This window comes from Strix uralensis, chromosome 4 (assembly GCF_047716275.1).
Source record: "Strix uralensis isolate ZFMK-TIS-50842 chromosome 4, bStrUra1, whole genome shotgun sequence".
NCBI classification, from domain to species: Eukaryota; Metazoa; Chordata; class Aves; order Strigiformes; family Strigidae; genus Strix; species Strix uralensis.
The window spans coordinates 108,133,064-108,151,312 of record NC_133975.1 but is presented as its reverse complement, the minus strand read 5'-3'; the positions used below and the strand labels follow the sequence as shown (position 1 = coordinate 108,151,312).

The following is an 18,249-nucleotide window of genomic DNA, read 5'->3' as shown; positions in this document are numbered from 1 at the left end:
AGCCGTGCTGCCGGGCCCCGCCGCACAGAGACCGTCCCCCGGCTGCGCCCCTGCCCCACAGCGGGGCGGGCACGGCCCCACCCCGGCCCGGCCCGGCCCACCGGCCGGCCGCGGCCTCCGGGGAGCGGGCGGCCCCGGAGCAGCGCAGGAGGCCCAGGCCCAGGCGCAGGCCCGGGGCGGCCTCCAGTCCTGCGGCGCGGCGGCCCGACGCGGTGAGTGCCTGCGCGGCGCCGGGGCTCAGGCCGAGGCCGCGCCGTAAGGCCGTTGCTGAGGCGGGGCCGGCGCGGTGCGTCGCCTCGCTGGGGCCGGGCCGGGGGCGGTGGAGGCCGAGCTGCGCCGCGCCGCGCCGGGCGGTATGATCGGCACCGTGCTCTGCTACGTGCTGCTGCCGGCGGCGCGGCTCCTCCGGGCCCTCCGAGGTAACCCGGCCCCGAGCGGGCGGGCGGGCGGCGGCGGGAGCCGGGAGAGCCGGCGGCGGGGGCCCTCGCCTCCCCCCGCCCTGGCCTGAGGGGGATGCGGCCGGAGGGGCCTCGGCGGCTGGGAGCCAGGGTTGTGCCGGCTGCCCCGTAGCTCCCCGGGTGCCTCGCCCTGGGCAGCAGGAGAGGCGGGCGGGTGGGGGCCTGGGGCAGCTGCCCGAGGTGGCGCGGGCACTTGTGCCGCGCCGGGGCTGCGCGGCCCCGGGGCAGCTGAGGGGCTGGGTTTTTGGAGGGAACAGTCGCCGACTGTTGTGCTGCAGTGGCAGACTGCAGTCTGCGTGGGGCCTGAGCCTCCTGGCCCAGACCTGCGCTGCAGGTTTGGGGACGTCTGTGGAGATGGGCCGCTCTGAGGTCTGTGGCTTTCCAGGGACCTGTGCGTGGCTCATGAATGAACTCCTGCTTTGCGTACATCAATATTTCACTTAGTTTCCTAGATCCTGCTGCTACTTCAGAGTCCCTGGTGACTGCGTTGATATAAATCCACCCTCCTGCCTGAACCTGTCCCCAGGCCTGTAGCAGCCACTGGCACGCTGTGGTTGTAGCGAGCAGCTAGCTGACTCCTCTCAAATTCAGCTCCCATCCTGTAGTAACGTGCTCTTGTAACAGCTATGCCTGGCTAGTGGTGTGTGAATATTAACTCGGTGCATTGGTATTTCTGATGTTCATGAGCTTAATTACAAAACTACAGAGAGGAGTATGGTTCTTAAAGCTCCATTTCTGACACATACAGGAAGCTTTGACATGGAGGATACAGTAAAAGCATACATGGGTATTGCTGACTCCTGTATGTTATTGCTCTGGCTGACTGACTGTCACAGGGATACATTAGAGTAAAAGTGATTTGTAGACAACAGAAATTGCTAGTCAACAGAAGGGACTAATGTCTGCAGAATTCATAGCAAAATGTAAATGCCATCATCTCTTACATAGATACAAGTGAAGAGACTCCCTGTCTTTCTGCTTTACCACACCAATATTAGAATATTCAAGTGTTACATCAACAGCAGGGATTTTTAAATTTTTTGACCAGAGATGTCAGTCATTAGGTGATCTGTAATTCTTACCAAGACTGCTGTGCATATATGCCCTCTAATAAGGCTTTTAACTGCATATGTTGGTCCCTCTGTGTCTTTATTTTTCATCTCTTAATAACAACAGTTTTATCTTCCATAACACATTCTTGTGATATGTTTGATCCTCTTAGCTGAACTCTACTTTCTTAATCCCTGGAAAGAAACTTGCTCCAAGTGCTAATCTACAGGAGCTTGGCTTCTTAGCCTGTAGACCCCATCAGCTAAGTTCTATAGACTGTGCCTTTACATTTGTTGCTGAGAGTTGATAATTTCCACAAGCCTTTTAGCTTGGCTGTGACGCTGTGTAAGTTAGAATTGCATTCCTTAGAGTTGGTAAAGCCATTGCCATCCTGTACAGTTTCAGTGACTTTGTCTAACGTAACTAGAATTGGACTGTGGCCTAGTGTTGAGGGGAAGGCAGATTAAGTTATTCAGACTGTAACTGTTTTTCTTCAGAGAAGTCGTTTGGTTTGCTATACTGAATGGTTGTATTGCACAGTTTCAGCAAATGCATAGGAAAAAGAAAAAGTGAGGATTTCCATCTGTCTTATGTTGGTTTTGTTTGCTTTTAAATGGCAGATGCTTTCTTTACCTGTCGAAAGAATGTGCTTCTGGCGAAGAGCACGTCCACCCAGATAGAAGGCGTCTTTGCTGCGACCAGAGGAAGGTCGGTCCCAGAAGAGCAAGAAGCCCTTCTTCAGCAGTGGCTGGAGGAAGGAGCAGGGAATTTGCCAGCCAGTGAGAGTGTTCCAGCAGTGGGGAAAGTATCAGTTACCCTCACTAGTGACTGGTTAGAAGGTTCAGAGCTATTGATGACTAGCCTCAGTGACCTGAATTCAGCTCCAGAAGTCACCCAGTGTGCTGGTCAGCAGCTCACAGAGCTACATGCCTTGGCTTCTGCAGAACCGCAAGATCATGCAGTGACTGAACTGGCAAAATTAGCACCAGAGGAAACAGTGGCTGTAGCAGGCAGTGCCCCTTGGGCAGCTGTGGTGCCACAGTCAGATCACCAGATAGCTGGCTGCGCTGCTATCGGTGTAGAAGTGCAGAATGAAGACCCAGCTGTGCTGGCCTGGAGTTTAGCACGTGACGCAGAGACAGTGCCAACGGAACCCCCAGCCTGGCCCATTCAGGATACGATACAATTTAGTCCTCTTCTGACAGAGGTACCCTACCATGGTCAGTAGTAACAGCTCTGAATCTAATGTTCATTTTGGTATTTGCATTTGTAGTGATTGTGGTCAGGTTATTGTGTCTGGGCTTGCTGTCAGTAAGACATTGATTGTATCTGTCCATGCAGAATTGACAGGATCTGGTAGTGAAAACTAAAGTGAGTTTTTGCTGAGGGAGGGCTGGTCACAGGTAGTAGTCTCTGTGCTATTAGACCATCTGGTCTGAACATCAATAAATGTTTATTTCCCAGGAACTGTTCCCAAGTACTGGCTTTATAATATAAAAAGCACCCAAAAGCTGGCTGAGTGTTTCAGTATGCTTGACTGATCCTCTGTTGTGTCAACCCCATTGACAACTATCCAAAGGCATCCAAAAAGAGCACCAGAAAACCAGAGTGGGTGAGGATTTGCTCAGAGGCTACAACACTCTGGCTTAGAGAATGAGAATGGCTATTTTCTGGGTCCCAGTGGGTCAAAAGTATCAGCAGGGTACCCAGCATGACTGTAACTTGACTTTTTGTCTCTTACATATAGAGATTTTATGGAGAGACTGGGAAGATCTTTCTGTCCAGCCCTGTGTGCTAGAGCAGGTCTCAAAAAACACTTCTCTTTTTGAATTTCGAGTCATGTCTTACAACATCCTTGCCCAGGACCTGGTGGAGCAGGGCCTTGATCTCTACCTACACTGTCATCCAGACATCCTGAACTGGAACTACCGCTATCCAAACCTTTTGCAGGAGATCCAGCACTGGGATCCTGATGTGAGTATGACTGAGCCCTTCGCACGTCAGTGTCACCAGAATTTGAATTCCTTGTTTGATCTAAGAGCGTTAATTTAACAAAAAAAAAAAAAAAAAAAAAAAAGAAAAAAAAAGAGAACATGAGGGAGGAGTTCTAGGAAGATACTACCTGCTTGGTAACTGAACACTGATTCCTCTGAGGGTGTTTGAGGCCTTGTTCATATATTTTTTTGGTGTCTGTCTTGCTTTGATTGTGTTACTGTAGAAACTAGTCATACTTTGATAGGAAGGGTTAACTTCTTTAAACAGCAGAAGTAGAGGAAGAAGAGATGATGTGTGTTTGGGGAGGAAAGGACCAGGTTTACAAGGCAGCACAGAAGGGGAAGCCTGCATAGAAGAGGACTTCATGACTTTTTCTATTCTTTGAGTCCTCTTTGTGTGATGAAGGATCTTCTGCCTCGTCACTGGAAAACTGAATGATAAGCTATTGTGACCCAGAAGGTTATTGCTCTCTATCTGGAAAGTACAAGACAGAGTTGCAGTGATGACCTTTCTGGTTGCAGGGTTGGTATGTGAGTGCATTTTTCCACTTTCTTCCTTCCCCAAAACAAGGTAACTAGCAAATACTGGTGGAGCGAGTGAGGTCTCTGCCTTCCTTCCAGGTTCTGTGTCTCCAGGAGGTGCAAGAGAACCATTACTGGGAGCAGCTGGAACCGATGTTCAAGGAGATGGGTATGTTCTGCTTTTGTGGGTCTGTACCTCCAGCTCATGGGACTGGCCAAGCAGTGCTTCCTGCTTAACATCTTCAAAGCATGTGGTCTCAAGAGAGCTCATCCTGTTTGTCACATGGCTGCTGGCCCTACTTCTGAACTGTCTGCCTAGGCTTTCACCCTTTCTTTTGTAATTGATCTTTCTCATAGTTGACAGATCAGTGTAATAAAAGTGAGAGGGTCCTAGAAGGACAAGGAGAGAGAAAATATCCTCAATGATAAATGATAAACTGTGATTATTGGAACAGAATTGGGTATAATGCCATATCCAGATGTAGTAGGAATCTCATCTGCTACACAAACTTGCTGAACTCCCCAGCTGATGGGGGGAGCCTGAGATAGTGACTGGATAAACCTTTTAATAGGTGATGGCTTCTTTTCAGGCTTTGTGTGCTTCTATAAACGGAGAACTGGGACGAAGACAGATGGCTGTGCAGTATGCTATAAGCACAGCAGGTTCCAGCTGATCAGCTTCAGTCCCATAGAATATTTCCGGCCTGGCCTGGATGTCCTCAATCGGGATAATGTGGGCTTGGTGCTGCTGCTGCAGCCTCTGCTCCCGGAGGGCCTAGATCTGAAGGCAGTCAGTCCTTTGTGTGTGGCCAACACTCATGTGTTGTTCAATCCCCGGCGGGGAGATATCAAACTGGCCCAGATGGCCTTGCTCCTAGCAGAGATCGACAAGATTGCAAAAACTACTAAAGGCGGCTACTATCCTGTCATCTTGTGTGGAGACCTGAACTCTGTACCTGATTCCCCACTCTACAAATTCATCCGGAACGGTGAACTTTCCTACCATGGGATGCCAGCCTGGAAGGTAGGTGTCAGCCAGAAATGGGATTGGGTAACTCATTATTGCATGATGCTAGAGAAGTGCATGGCTGTGTCCTTCCTCTCATGAGGAAATAGTCTGAATATTGAATTCAGTTATTCAGCAGTCTTCCCCAATGCCTCTAGCACTGGTGGGGAAGGAAGCGGACAAATGTGTGCGTGTTGTTTCCACCACTGCTTTTTTGGTTTCTCTTGAGGCAAACCAGTGATAATAGATCACTTAATGTCAGGTCCTGGTTCTTCCTTGAGATGGGATTTTTGTGCCTGTGTGACTGGAAGTGTAGGGGAGTACAACTCCACCAAGATTTGCTGAAATGTTACATGAATGTTTGATCTGAAAACAGTTTGAAATGGGCACCTATGGTAGAGTCTCTTGTGGTTACCTGTTACTGTGTATCCATGATCAACAGCATCATTGGCTTTCAAGCTAAATCATCAGTTCAGTAATACATGCCTGCAAAGTATCTTGTCAGGGGACTTTTAGCTAATTGTATCTGTCTCCCACAGCTGAAGGTTTATTATATTTGCACGATATTCTGAATAGCTTAGTTTGTGCCTTTCTGTGAGAGCATTTTCCTGTCTTGCTCTTGCAAGTGTATGTACGTATATTGTAGCTTGCAGAAGTTCTGCTCTGTGTTGCTGATGTTTCCTCTCCTGTTTCTGGCCTCCTTGCAGGTGTCTGGTCAGGAAGACTTTTCCCAACAGTTGTATTCACGGAAACTGCTGGCTCCGCTGTGGCCGAGCTCACTGGGTGTAACGGACAGCTGCCAGTATGTCACTCTGTGCCAGCCAAAGAAACCTGGTGAGCTCCAGTGTGCACTGAGAACATGAGTCTGCTAAGGATGGACAGTTTGTGGGCCTTGCTGTCTCTCTGAGTAGCTTGGGTGTGTGTTGCATGAGGCACTAAGCAAAGATTCTCTTCTATCCATTTCCTTGGTATATGAATTGAATTTAATTTTTCTGGAGTCTATTGCTGTAGCCCAATTTCTGCCATTTTCTTTCTGTAGTCAGGAGCTGAATGTTCCCCTACCATTGCTCTACATCTCTCTTTCATATTCCCAGACTTATGCTTTTGTACAGTTGTAAACCATGTTCAGCAGCCACAGCTTTCAGCTGCAGGTGTTTGTGGGAGCGGTTTTAGGTGGTATTTGCACACCACTATTAGGAAATAATTCCTCAGAGCCCAGTTGCAATCATGACTGTTCTCTGCTGTCCTTAGAGAGGGTTAAAAAAAAGGAGCCCACACTAAATAGCTTTTGTTGGAATTTTGAATGTAGAACTTGTATTCAGCCTGATCTCCAGAATTGTTTTTTCTTTTATGGCAAACATTTCCTTGAGTTGAACACTAACTGATCTGCTTAAAGGTCCCTTGAACTTGTGGTGTCTCAGAGGTGACATTCTTAATTTGTTTTGTCAAGATGTTGGTCGTGACTGTTGCATTAGCTAAAGAGATAGCAATAACTGTGCTCTGTTCTACATTTATGTGTCTGTTCTGTTCTACATTTAGGTTATTATTAAGTGATTCCTGTTCTCATGGTACCAGAGTGCTTGGGCACAAAAACCTCTCTCAAACTAAAGAGCTCTAAGAGGTCTAAAGGTCTAAAGACCTTTAGATGGAGATGCAGATGTTATCTGTAGATGTGACTTTGTTGCAATTATTTTTTTCTTTTAACTTGTATGTTTCTCTGCAGGCAGACACAAGTACAGCCGGGACTTCCTGCTCCAGTTTCAATTTTGTGATGTTGCCTGTGAACGACCACTGCAGCTGGTCCTGTTGGAAGGTGTGACAGATGCTAAACCAGGTATTAATGGGAGATTTTTCAGCTTGTGACTCTCCTAGCTCGATTTTGATGAAAATGTGAGGTGGAGGTAATGCTTGGTGAGAAAAGGGGAAGGCAGAAGGCTGCCTTCCGTGGCTGTGTGATTACTGATGGATTCTGTGAGAGCTCAGAGGAATACAGTCTCACCACCCTCGTACACACTGACAGTGTTCCTTGAGATGCACTGAGATTCAGCCTCTCTTGGAGGCTGTTTCATATAAAGTGAAATTATGTATGTATATATACACTTCTTTTCTGCTTCAGGATTTTTGGTGAGAGAGAACAAACCTGAAGACTAATGTCACAATGGCCACAACATATACATCTCCAGATGCTGGTACCTAGTAGACACTGCCTCACCTCTGGGTGTTGTAGCATGGCTGATTCTGCTCTCTCCATTTCTGTTCTGCCTTTCTAGACACTGTTTGAGAAAGCTGTAGGCGAAGGCAGATGAACTTTCTTTGAGAACAAAGGTTGAAGTATCCTGAGCTTTGATAATATTAAATGCTTTAAGGACAGTCCGTAGCAGTACAGAATATGATTTCTCAGTTGTTTGCACTGATCTGTTCTTAGGATGTTCCTGGGGTTCCCTTTGAATATTTTTCTTTAAGGTACCTGTGACTGGAAGCTATCTGCTCTTCTTGGGCAAAAGATTCATTTGGTCTCAGGAGAACCTTGTCAGACTTGGGATGAGCAGCCTGTTCCAGGATCTGTGTAGGTCTGGCTGGAATCTCTTTGCTCCTTTGCAGACCGCCCTGCACACTGGCCCAAGCCTGCTGCCATGGTGAAAGACCCTGATCCCCAGCCATTTGTCCCAAGGTAACTTGGTGCACCTTCCATGGCCCCACTCTTCAAGCCCGGTCTTAGTTTTCCTGAGCACCGAAAATCTGGCTGAAGTAAAGACTGAAATAAATGTGAGGGTGGAAGAGAGTAAGGAGGGCTATCTTGGAAGAGCCAGATCCACCCAGGATTGTCTCAGCAGCTGGGTGCTGTTCTGTCAGCATTGTGTTGGTGAGGTTGGAAATGAAGAGCATAGACAGGACTGGGTATTGGAGACCCAGGAAGTTCATAGTCCACTTTGTCTTCAGTGTAAGTGGAGTGAATAATTCTGAAAGACTGTCCTTTATGTGTTCACAAAGTAGAAATAGTTTGGACAGTTGCATCAGCAAGGGGACATCCAACTTCAGCTGTGACTGCAGTACTGAACACTGCATCATTCTCTTTCCTTCCTTGGTAAATGGTGGCTGTTCATGTGCAGGTCCTCAGGCGTTATCCAGCATGGCCTCAACCTGACCTCTGTCTACAGCCACTTCCTGCCACAGAGGGGACGCCCGGAGGTCACAACGATGCCTATGGGGCTTGGAGCCACTGTAGATTATATCTTCTACTCCGCGGAGCCTGTGGAGAATGGAAACAGGGGGGGTGAGTGTGGCAGTGTAGGGCTTATCCCTGTGACATTGGGAGAGGGCTGTGGGGCATGCCAGAATGCAGCTTGGTGTTGGGCAGTGCATTTTGTTAAGCTGGGCTGGATCTACAGGGTGTGACTTTGACTGAAATGATGCACGAAGTGGAAGCTGCGTTTGCTCAGGTATCATGCGAAGACACTGTTTACCTTTGCTGTGGAAAAACTGAAGGTGTTTCGCTTAGGTTCATGTAGGCTTTTGAGGAAGCTAGAACAGAATGGATTCTGTTCTTTTGTATAACTATCTTGTGCTCCTGATAACAGGTAGTGCTGGGTCTTAAGTTCAAGGCTTGGACTTCTGGTCTGACTGATACCACACACTGGCCTTAGAAGGTGGTGACTCTGGTTACCTTACAATGGCACCACCTCTCTACTGCCTGAAACAGGAGTTATGCTGCATGTAAATGCATCCAGGAACTGTCTCTGAGCTGGTTTGGATTCTGTCAGAATCAACTTTGGGGAGGAGGTTAGGAATGAAGAGATGAATTCCTCCTCAGGGGAGAATCTGAAGCTATTGCTAGTACTTAGTACCATGAAAGGAGCTTCTCGTGTAAGCAGCTGCCTGGTGAATTTAGTGTGTACTTGTTTCCTGTGCCTGCAAGTATATGAAACCATTGAACAGCAGTATTATAGGATGCTCACTGCTTTCACATCTAGGCTCAAAGGTGGATGCAGTGTTTGTGCAGGCTGTCTTCATTCATCAGGGGAAGAATAGAAAAGCATCAACAAGCATCCTCCTGTGAGTGTATAGGGTTAATCTACAGCACCAGTCTCTGGCTGATGTTTCTTTCTGTTTTCTTTGTCAGGTCGAAGGCTGTATCAGGATGGAGCCCTGAAGCTGCTTGGCCGCCTTTCCCTTCTCTCTGAAGATGTCCTGTTGCTGGCAAATGGCTTACCAAATCCTTTTTGTTCATCTGATCATCTCTGCCTGCTGGCTAGCTTTGGCTTGGAGATCTCCAGCCTTAGAGAGGGTTAGTGTTGGTTCCCTTTCCCTAAAGAAAAGCTGTTCTGAATACAGCAGTTGAGGCTCTGGATTGCACAACCTGCTTGCAAGAAAACTCTTTTCCTTTTCATGCCCTAAAAGTCCCTTTCTCCTCTCACACCCTCACAAAAAGCAGGGATGGGAGAGTTGGAGTGCTTTGTGCATTGGTATTTTGTGGGTCTCTGCAAACCTGAGCTGTGTTCCCAGTAGGCTTCCAGTTGCATTCAGGCATTAACATCTCTTAAAGGGATCCTTGTTCCGCTGCTTTGTTTAGCAGATGTTTTAGTGCTGCAGGAACCAACATAACTCCTGTGTTTATTTGTCCCTGTGTGAGATCTTCAAGGAGCTGGGAAAGAGAGGGACAACACTCCCTACTTCTGCTTAGTTAATTGCTACTGAGGAGCAGGGGATGTATACACCGGTATTCTTTCACACCAAAACAATGGTTCTTTTAATTTCTCAGTGATAGTTTATGAAGTGTGGTCCTTCCAGGAGTAGTTGTCATGTTGCCTTTGAGAGTGTTGGCTCTGCTAACTGCTTGGAAATGGCTTTTACTTAATAATGTGTAAGGGCTGCCTTGCTGGCAGAAGGGTTTGTGTAGTTGAACCGTATCTACAAGAAGCTGCCTGCTGTGATTAATGGACTAGGGAATAGCATTGCCAGGAATAGAGCCAGGGGTTCTAAGAGCCATCTGCAGGAGCTCTAGAACTGCAGCAAAAGCCTAGAGGTCTTTGGGAAGGCTCCCTTCCTTTCTAGCAGTCTCAGAATGGTACCTAGTTTGGCACTTGTAGGAAAAATATTTACAATCCTCCCGGTGAATATCAGGTGGCAAAAATCATCCTGTGAGGCATGGCAATGCCAGGAGCCTGTAGCTCTGGGAGGTCCCAAAAGAGAGATGAAAATGGAAGGCATGTGAGAGGCAGCAGAGCCATCAGATGGAAGAGCTGATACTTGTCACTTGTCCTACTCTTTCTCTGTGCCCTCCTGATTCCATTCAGCCTGCCAGGTGTCAGATAGCCAACCTGTAGCATCCTCCTGTGCCAGACAGAAGTTTTTGCAACTGTCTGCTGGAGCCAACCATGTTTAGGTAGGTAGAACCTGTAGGACTGACTCCTGTCTCTTGACAGGTGTTGGGAGGGAGGACAAGGCTGTGTAACTTGGAGCCAGATTGTCAGTCGTTTGTACCCAGTGTACTTTGTCAGCAGTGGCTTGGCCAGTACAAAACCAATAGAACTGTACCTGTTCCTAGGGCAGATTCACCAGTTCAGCTTGACATTTGGTGCTCAGTTTTTCCATGAGAAATTAGAGCAGTATTGGTAGAAACATTACCAATCTTCTGTTCATAAATGGGGCAGGGAAATCTGATCTCACCTCAGGTTTTTGTGGGAAGGTACGGGGAGACTTGAAATATTCTTCTTTCTTCCTGGATTCTATTGGGAGACTTTAATATTTTTAATGTTACTTTCTTACTGAAAAATAAAATTTTTATAATCTAAGAAAAAAACACAAAGCAACTGCAGCACCTTGTGCTCCTGGCAGCTGAACCCTATGAGGACTTGCTCAACAAGGCTTTGAGGGCTGGGATGTGAAAGAGGAGAGGCCAAATTAGCTACACAAGATAGTAGTAATGAAGATTGAAGAGAGGGATGAAGCGGGCCTCGCTGTTGTCTCCCAGCACACCCTCAGATACCAGAGGTGGTTTATTTGGCATCGGACTTGTTTTGCAAAATGGTTTTCATTCAGGAACCCTTCCCCTCCTCCCAAAGAAAGCAAGTACTGCTCATCTTTTTACAGCTCACTTCTGTAAACTGTACAGAAACAAGGGGTGTGTGGGGGGATTGTGTTCTGTGCCCATATGATTGTGTAAGGACTGTATATTCCCTTCTTGCCCCTGCCAGATGTTGTGGTATTTGCCTGGTGATGTGCAGCTGGCTTTTGCTACCTAAGTTGGAATAACATGTAGGAGTCTGTATAAGTGAACAGCAATCTGAGGGTGAATAAGTCTGTGGCTTTGTTTGCCCTTAGTTTCACAGGTGATGTTTCTGGTGTGGCACTGGTGTTTGTACATGGGGAGCTGTGTATTTTTATGGCTCTGTTTATCTGACAGTTGCACTGATTTCTGCAAGTACTCTTTGATTTTGCAATTGGTTGTATTTGTAAAGGGGGGGAGGAAAAAGGAAAATTGGTGAACTGAGAGCTTTGTTTTCTGTCAGGCTTGAAAAGAGGTTGCCAGAAAGCAGGCTGGTTGCAGATAACTCCCACCAGCTGGTAACATTGTAGTAGAAAACTTGGAAGACACTAAAGGTTTGAAAACAACCAACCAAAAGCAAGACAAAAAAAATGCTGTGACAGTGTTGGTATTCACATCTTTGGCTATCTGCTTCAGTTGTAACTGCTGGCTAGGTCTGATGGTCAGTTGATGAGGGGTGCGTGTGCTTGTGTGAAAGCAGCCCTCCTGCCCCACTTACTGAGACCCACGAGGTGTGCACCGAGGCACAGGAGCAGTGCTTCAACATTGGAATTGCTTCTTCCATTTTATTTAAACCAAAGACTTAACTTTCGGGTAACTTGCATGAAGGCATCTCTCAGGGAGGTTTTAAGGTTCCAGCTGTACTTTGTTGGAAAATCTAGTGTTCCACAGGTCAAGCTAATGCTTTCTTTTTTGATACATGAAATAGTATGGTATGAACTTGGAATGGTTAAGTTGTTGAACACAGGATATGGAGTCACGTGCTGAGAAACCCCAGGACAATGCTGCAAGTCTTCTGATTCTTCTTTCTGAAGGTTAGAAAGCTCCCAGAGGGACCTGCAGCTCCCAAAGCCCTGGCTCACACATACTTCCTTGGGCATTTGTAGGTGAAACTATTGCAGAAATGCAAGACCATTGCTAGTGACTGCATGCAGACACACAGAGGTAGAGTTGAAGAGTTGATTGCTGTGATTGTTTTGACCATGGTCCCTGAAGCTGTGGTACAGACTCGTAAAGAGTTGTCCTGTTTCAGGAAAGAAAAAAAATCCTGTTTTCTAGAGCAATTTGGAGTTAACATCAAATGGATCTGGAGACCTGTTAATGCCTCTGATTGTGAGGGACTATAGAAGATTGGAGATGGGGTGGGTGGAGAGTCCCTACCTCTAAAATAGCAACTAGTATATAGTTGTAGGGAGAAAAGAGTATGTTCTGTGGTTCTTTAAGAATAGCACACAGGGATACAATAAGAGGCTGTGGTAATGAGCAACTTGTGGTGGGACACAGAACTAAGATTCCAGATGTAGCTCTTAACACTATTTCCTGACCTAAGTTGCCATTAGCACAGCTTTCTGATGAATTACAGAGGGGTCTGTAAATGGTTATGAAAGTGGAACAACGGGAATAGCTGCTATACTCAGAGAGGGAAGGTATCACAGAGGTAGGATTATCTACATCAACTTAGTAGTGATGTAGAGCTCAGGGAGACTGATACTTAGAGGAAGGGGTGTGAGTGTCCACTGGCAGCTTGTATACATATCCTGTTATCAGTCTCCTAAGCTGAAGAAACATGCAGCTGTAGAGGCAAACACATATTGACAAAAGTATCTTTGCTAGACAACAGCTTAGATTGTACCACAGCTGCTAGTCTGTATTTAGTTATGGTATTTAGATTGAAGTTGGACTTCCTTCACTTTCTCAGTTTTAAGCTCATCACTTCAGGAGGATGCCCTTTATAATCAGTTTTCTCAATTACAGGGGATGGGAGGAGTGGTAAACAATATAATTGCACTGGTTTCTTAATAAATGAAACTTGGCTGCTGCTTGAAGTCATCTTTCTCCATGCCTGTTCCTTATGAAGTATCTCTCCAGCAGCTGTTTTCCCACGACTACCATAACCAGTTAGCTTTCTGAGTTACTGATGTTTATTTTTTTCTGCAGCTGTATTTCTTCAGTTAAAAGCTATGGGTGGAATTCTTTAGGGCCAAGTCTTATTATAAACTCAACATTTAAATAGTGTCAAGCCATAAGATAGTGGGTTCCCTCACCCCTGAAGAGTTAAGTGGGACGGATGAGAGCTCTGAGACCAACACTTAGATGGGAATAACTCTTGTTACATACAACAAAAAAAAGTTTATCATTAGTGCCCTGTATGCCACCTGCTTTGTGAAGCACAGAACTCTGAAATTGACCGTAGTTCCTCTTCTCTGAGGAGTCTCTTAGAAGCTATAAAAACAGTTTAGCATCTCAGAGAGAATCTTTTAAGAGTGGATCAAGGTATGTGTTGCACTCCTAATGATAGTTGTGAGTGGTGTTGGCAAACAGTCCGCAAAGCAGGGTGCAATTTCTTCTCCCATTGCCACCACTTCACTAACGAACATTTATTGGATGTACTGTTAGGAATTTGCAGACATATCCATGGTTCATCCAAATGCAGATGAAGCCTTTTGTGGCTCATCTGAAGGAGGAACACACAAGCCTTAGTGGGATACCCTCTCCTTTCAGTAGGCTTCCTGTAGGGCAAGTTAATTGAATTGCTGGCTATGACCTGCTCCTTCCCAAACTGTAGCTGCCTGGCCTGTGGCACTTTCCATAGCGCCGTCACACTGAAACGTGCAAGCTGCATGATCTCTGCCATTGAATGTACTGCATTGTGTTTCAAAGTATGATACCGAGTTTCTATAGAGAACTCACCTGCTGTAATGATAACCAAGATGAGTGATTTAACAGCAGGCTTCACGCCTCAAGCTCCTTCCTTTTGGCAGCTCTACAAGTTTGGTTTCTCCTGTCAAGGCGAGCTGTCCTCTTAACTTCCACTGAAAATGTCATTCTAGTCTTGAAGCTCTTCTTCCTTTTGTTTATTTAAAAGTTTATTTATTATTTCAGACCTAGGCTGCACATTCTTGTGCTCTAAGGGAATAGGAATGCTGTATAGTAGAGCTGGAAAATTTTTCCTAACTTTGGTTAGACAAGCAGCTGTTTTCAAGGTGCTGAGGTGGCAAATGGGAGAAGGACTAGACTGGACACTGGCATATGCTACACTAAAAGATGCATTTGTTCCATCCAGTCTTTCCTGTTATACTCAAAGAAGACTTGACTTCAAGCCTTAGCAATGTTACTTAGTTTTTTAGTCCTTCCTTTCTGGATGGAAAGCTGCCTACAGCAGTCTTAAGTTTATTCAGTTATTGGCCGCTTTCAGGAGCTGCTCCTGAACTGGGGGTAGATGAATGCAGAAGTTAGTTATGCTAAAGCTATTCCTTTTCCTCCCCCAGTGTGAGGTTGAGGTAGGATGACAGTCACTCTTCACCAAAATAAAAATATAATCCAGGCCTGCTGTCCACAGCGTGTCATACGCCTTTGCCTTCCATAATCCTGCAGTCTGTGCATGAATGATGCTCTTAAGGCTCAGTCTCACTCTCTCATGAATGGATTTCTGTATGCTTTTAGGCATCTGAGAGTCTTAAGTTTTGTGGTCTTCAGCTTCTCAGTGTAGTAGCTGACTGGGTTTCTTTTTCCAATTTTTTTTAAAATTACTACTTGCTAAGTTGTGTATCCTTTCCACAATAAAGGTTTTTCTCTAAGGTCCAAGTAGTGTAATCTGTAACTGACTTAAACACCTATAGCTGCTGGAACTATCAGTAACAGGGAGGAAAGCCTGATTAAAGAGGGAGCAGAAAGTTTTATTTTTAATGTCAGCTGTGGCCAAGTCACTGTTTTGCCCTTCTCACTCTATTGTCTAGCAGTCACCTTGACCTATCTATAGGGGGGTTAGGAGTGACCTGATTTTTAGTAAAATCTAAGACATGGGGCAGAGGATATTTTCAAGCAAGCATCTGAAGTAGAGGTTTACAGAAGTCACAGCATTTTAGTCTTTTTTTTTTTTTTCCTAATACTATTAATCTTTTCAGTATTTAATAGTGGAGCAAGAAGCCTTCAACTGCTGCTGAAGTCTACTGTCAAGTCCTGGGCTTGAGCACAGGCCATGCAGGCATATGAAGTGGCTACTTTCTTCTTTTGTGTCTTCATACCATCTACTAGGTGCTGTGCAATTACTTCCCCTCAGGGCCGAAGTTGTTCATATAATTAACTTAGCTAAGAGGGGCTATTGTATGTACCATTCTCTTTGGAGTAACAGGTTAGGGGATATTTATTCCTTTTCTCTACACACTGTGGGCTTGCCTACATCCTGGCCCTGGTCCCAGCTATTACTCATTTCCCTAGAGAGAAGGGGTATGTTATGCCTGAAAGATGATAGTCTGAATAAAGTTGGATCCCCCTTGCTGGAGAAATGCACTGAATCTTGCAGCTGACTGTCCTTTATTAACCCAGCATTTGTCTTGAGAAGTCTTGGTGAGGTCGTTAGTCTGGAAGGCCACTAAACTACAGACCTTAAGCAGAATTGCTTTTCAAGCCAGGAAGGGAGACTGGACCATATGTTGTAGAGCAGTCCAAGCAGAGGCTCGTGTTAACCCTTACAGTATTGTTTCAAAACTGAAATTTCTGTTGCTGCATCCACTGATTTTTTTTTTTTTTTTCCATTCAGCCTGACGGCAGTTCAAGAGGCAAAGATGAGTTTCAGCCTTTGCTACACAGCCACATACATACTTCTTACTCTCTGGCAACTGCCTCTGTGTGTACAGACATATACTCACCTGTTCAGATGATTGAAGGAGAATGAGGGTTCTTCTATGTCCATAGTGTTGCAAGTACAGGGCATCTATACCTCATCTGTCTGATACCATCACTCAAGGCTGTGCCTTTCACTTAGCTGACTGACAGTGGGGAAGTTTAAATTGGAAAGAAAGACAGTACAGACATCTTGTTTTCTCTGCACAAGCTGAGAGCAGTACAGAGGGAATTTTATTGTCTAAGTGTCAAAGGAAGCAGGAAGAAGTATCAACATGAGGGCTATGGGAGGTGCAGTAAGAACTAAATCTAAATACAAGTTCTGTGTTGGCTACGTAAGAACACAGAACCACACCGATTAATTACAAAAAGACACACATGATATTGTTCTTAAAGAAAGAAACCTTCCATTTCTTAGTTCAGAGCTGTACCAGTGATAAAGATGTAAATGGTTTTGGAGCACCCTAACAGTGCTAGAGTAGAATACTGATGTGCATGGAAGGGGACCACTCTGGTCCTGCTAGCACCATCTCAACCCTGACCTGGAGGAAAACTCTGCTTTGCAGAGATTATGGGGGATTTAGTAGCCTTCTTGGCCTAAGCTGAGTTGCTCTTGAGCAGACGGGGCCAGGGCACCACTGAAGGGGAGTGGTTGTGACACATGTAAACACCTGCTCAGAAAACAGACAAAAATATTAAATTCCCTAAGGAGTTCAGCTTGGCTGTAGAGGGACTGTCTCCACCTTGCTCTGGCAGAGCAAACACCAAGCCAGAATAGCACTTGCTTTCTTAGGTTAAGTTATAAATCCATAATGCAGGTCTTAATGTTGACAGGACAACAGTGCAAGACCACTGGAATATGCGGTGTTACTTCAGACAGACGTGCACACACTGTACGCATGGGACAGGGCACCTCCTGCTTATATCTAGGGCCTGATCATCAGGACCACTTGAAATACTTCACTTAGAAGGAGCAAGTGGCTAAAGCAACCACCTGAAGTGATTAGCCAAAGCCACTGGAGAAAGGTCAAGCCCATCAACTCCAGACTCTTGCCCTTTGGCAACAGAGCATTCTTCTGTACATTATGGTTTCTTGAACTCTGCAATTTTAAGGACAAGTCATGTCCATACACCACCACATGTGAACCTACCTTAAGAAGCAGGCACCTGATTAAGGCTTTCACCTGAAATACTTTTAGAAAAATTCTTCACATTAAGCAGATCTGATAACAGCAATACAGCTACTGCATAAACAGAAATTTGTTTCAGCCACAGTTCTGGACTAATTTATTCTGGTAGATCCAAGCATACTGTGTACTGACCCATACATACAGTGGCACACAGGTAAAATAGTTAACTGAAAAAAAGCCACTCCACTCCCAGCTAAAACACTTGCTTACATACTTTAAGTTCCTAAAGACTCATTTAGCTTATTGTATCAGAGTTTAAAAAAAGGCTAGTGTGTCACGGACTGATGGACACCCAACTCCACTCTTTAGTATATGAAGTTTGTATCAGAATGGCACTGTAGCAGAAAGTTTTGCTAATCCATTAAAAAAAATTGCAGTTGGCCACGGACTTGCCTACATAAAAGTATAAAGAGGAACTCTTATTTCGAGGTTTGCATTACATTTGAAATAGTTTTGCTAGTAGTAGGTCAGCATTTGTTCCAAATCTTTCAAAACTCACCTAGACTTCACATAGAACATAGGCAGTGTCTATCCATTACTAGAGTACGTATGCAGTTCCCTTCCACAGAGTTCAGAAGGACTTGTACTGCAGAATAGACATCAGGTGACACCTATTGAACAGTGAAATTTACACCCCAGAGCTACATGAGCGATCATATTAACGTTTAACATTAAATAATTAATAGGACTCCTCAAGATCCATCGTTTTTGTTCTGCAGGCCCTAAGGGGTATGAGTTACAGTCCAGTTCCTTATTTTCATTCCTTCTCTGTAGCTCTGAAGACCACAGAAGTGCAAAAGACTCATCTCCAGCCTTTTCTTCCTTATGGTTAAAGGAAGACAGGGCAGGTGGATAAGGGAGGAAAGAACTGGAAGTGTAAAAGTTTGTCTTTCATTGTTCCTTCAGGTTTCTTACGGCATAAAACTGGATTGCACTAATCTCGCTGTCACAGGGGGCTGCTATGCTGTCTTGTTAGCAAGAAAGCTAAACTTTTGTCTTGAAGTGACTCATCTTGTTACAAAGATGGGGAGCAAGTGCAAGAAGGGGAGAACTATTTGGTCATTTTCCAGTTTTCTGCACCATCTGCTAAACTAGAGATACAGAAACAGTAAGGGGCAGAAATTCTACCACCCAGAGAAAC

General features: G+C 45.5%; 1 protein-coding gene across 5 annotated transcripts; it reads left to right on the top strand.

Annotated features, from left to right (window-relative positions):
• Positions 1–139: 139 nt before the first annotated feature.
• On the top strand, positions 140–16,594 carry ANGEL1 (angel homolog 1). Of its 5 annotated transcripts, none has more exons than XM_074868468.1 (11): positions 140–212; positions 2,129–2,728; positions 3,256–3,482; positions 4,124–4,193; positions 4,615–5,048; positions 5,738–5,864; positions 6,754–6,864; positions 7,632–7,701; positions 8,141–8,304; positions 9,151–9,315; positions 15,201–15,586. In XM_074868468.1, exons 2-11 carry the CDS (start codon positions 2,362–2,364, stop codon positions 15,263–15,265), a joined length of 1,800 nt encoding a protein of 599 aa, XP_074724569.1. In that variant the 5' UTR covers positions 140–212; positions 2,129–2,361; the 3' UTR covers positions 15,266–15,586. The 5 variants fall into 5 exon arrangements, with proteins under 5 accessions (XP_074724569.1, XP_074724568.1, XP_074724567.1 ...); XM_074868467.1 differs by lacking the exons at positions 140–212; positions 15,201–15,586 and adding exons at positions 249–419; positions 15,836–16,594; XM_074868466.1 differs by lacking the exon at positions 140–212 and adding an exon at positions 249–419.
• Positions 16,595–18,249: the final 1,655 nt, after the last annotated feature.

What these genes read in the sequence shown, in the direction of transcription:
- ANGEL1 (XM_074868466.1), top strand. Translation starts at nt 356, where the DNA reads ATGATCGGCACCGTGCTCTGCTACGTGCTGCTGCCGGCGGCGCGGCTC. An exon ending in GCTCCTCCGGGCCCTCCGAG is followed by an intron (nt 420 to 2,128) that starts GTAACCCGGCCC and finishes TTTAAATGGCAG; the next exon opens with ATGCTTTCTTTACCTGTCGA. An exon ending in ATGGGATGCCAGCCTGGAAG is followed by an intron (nt 5,049 to 5,737) that starts GTAGGTGTCAGC and finishes GCCTCCTTGCAG; the next exon opens with GTGTCTGGTCAGGAAGACTT.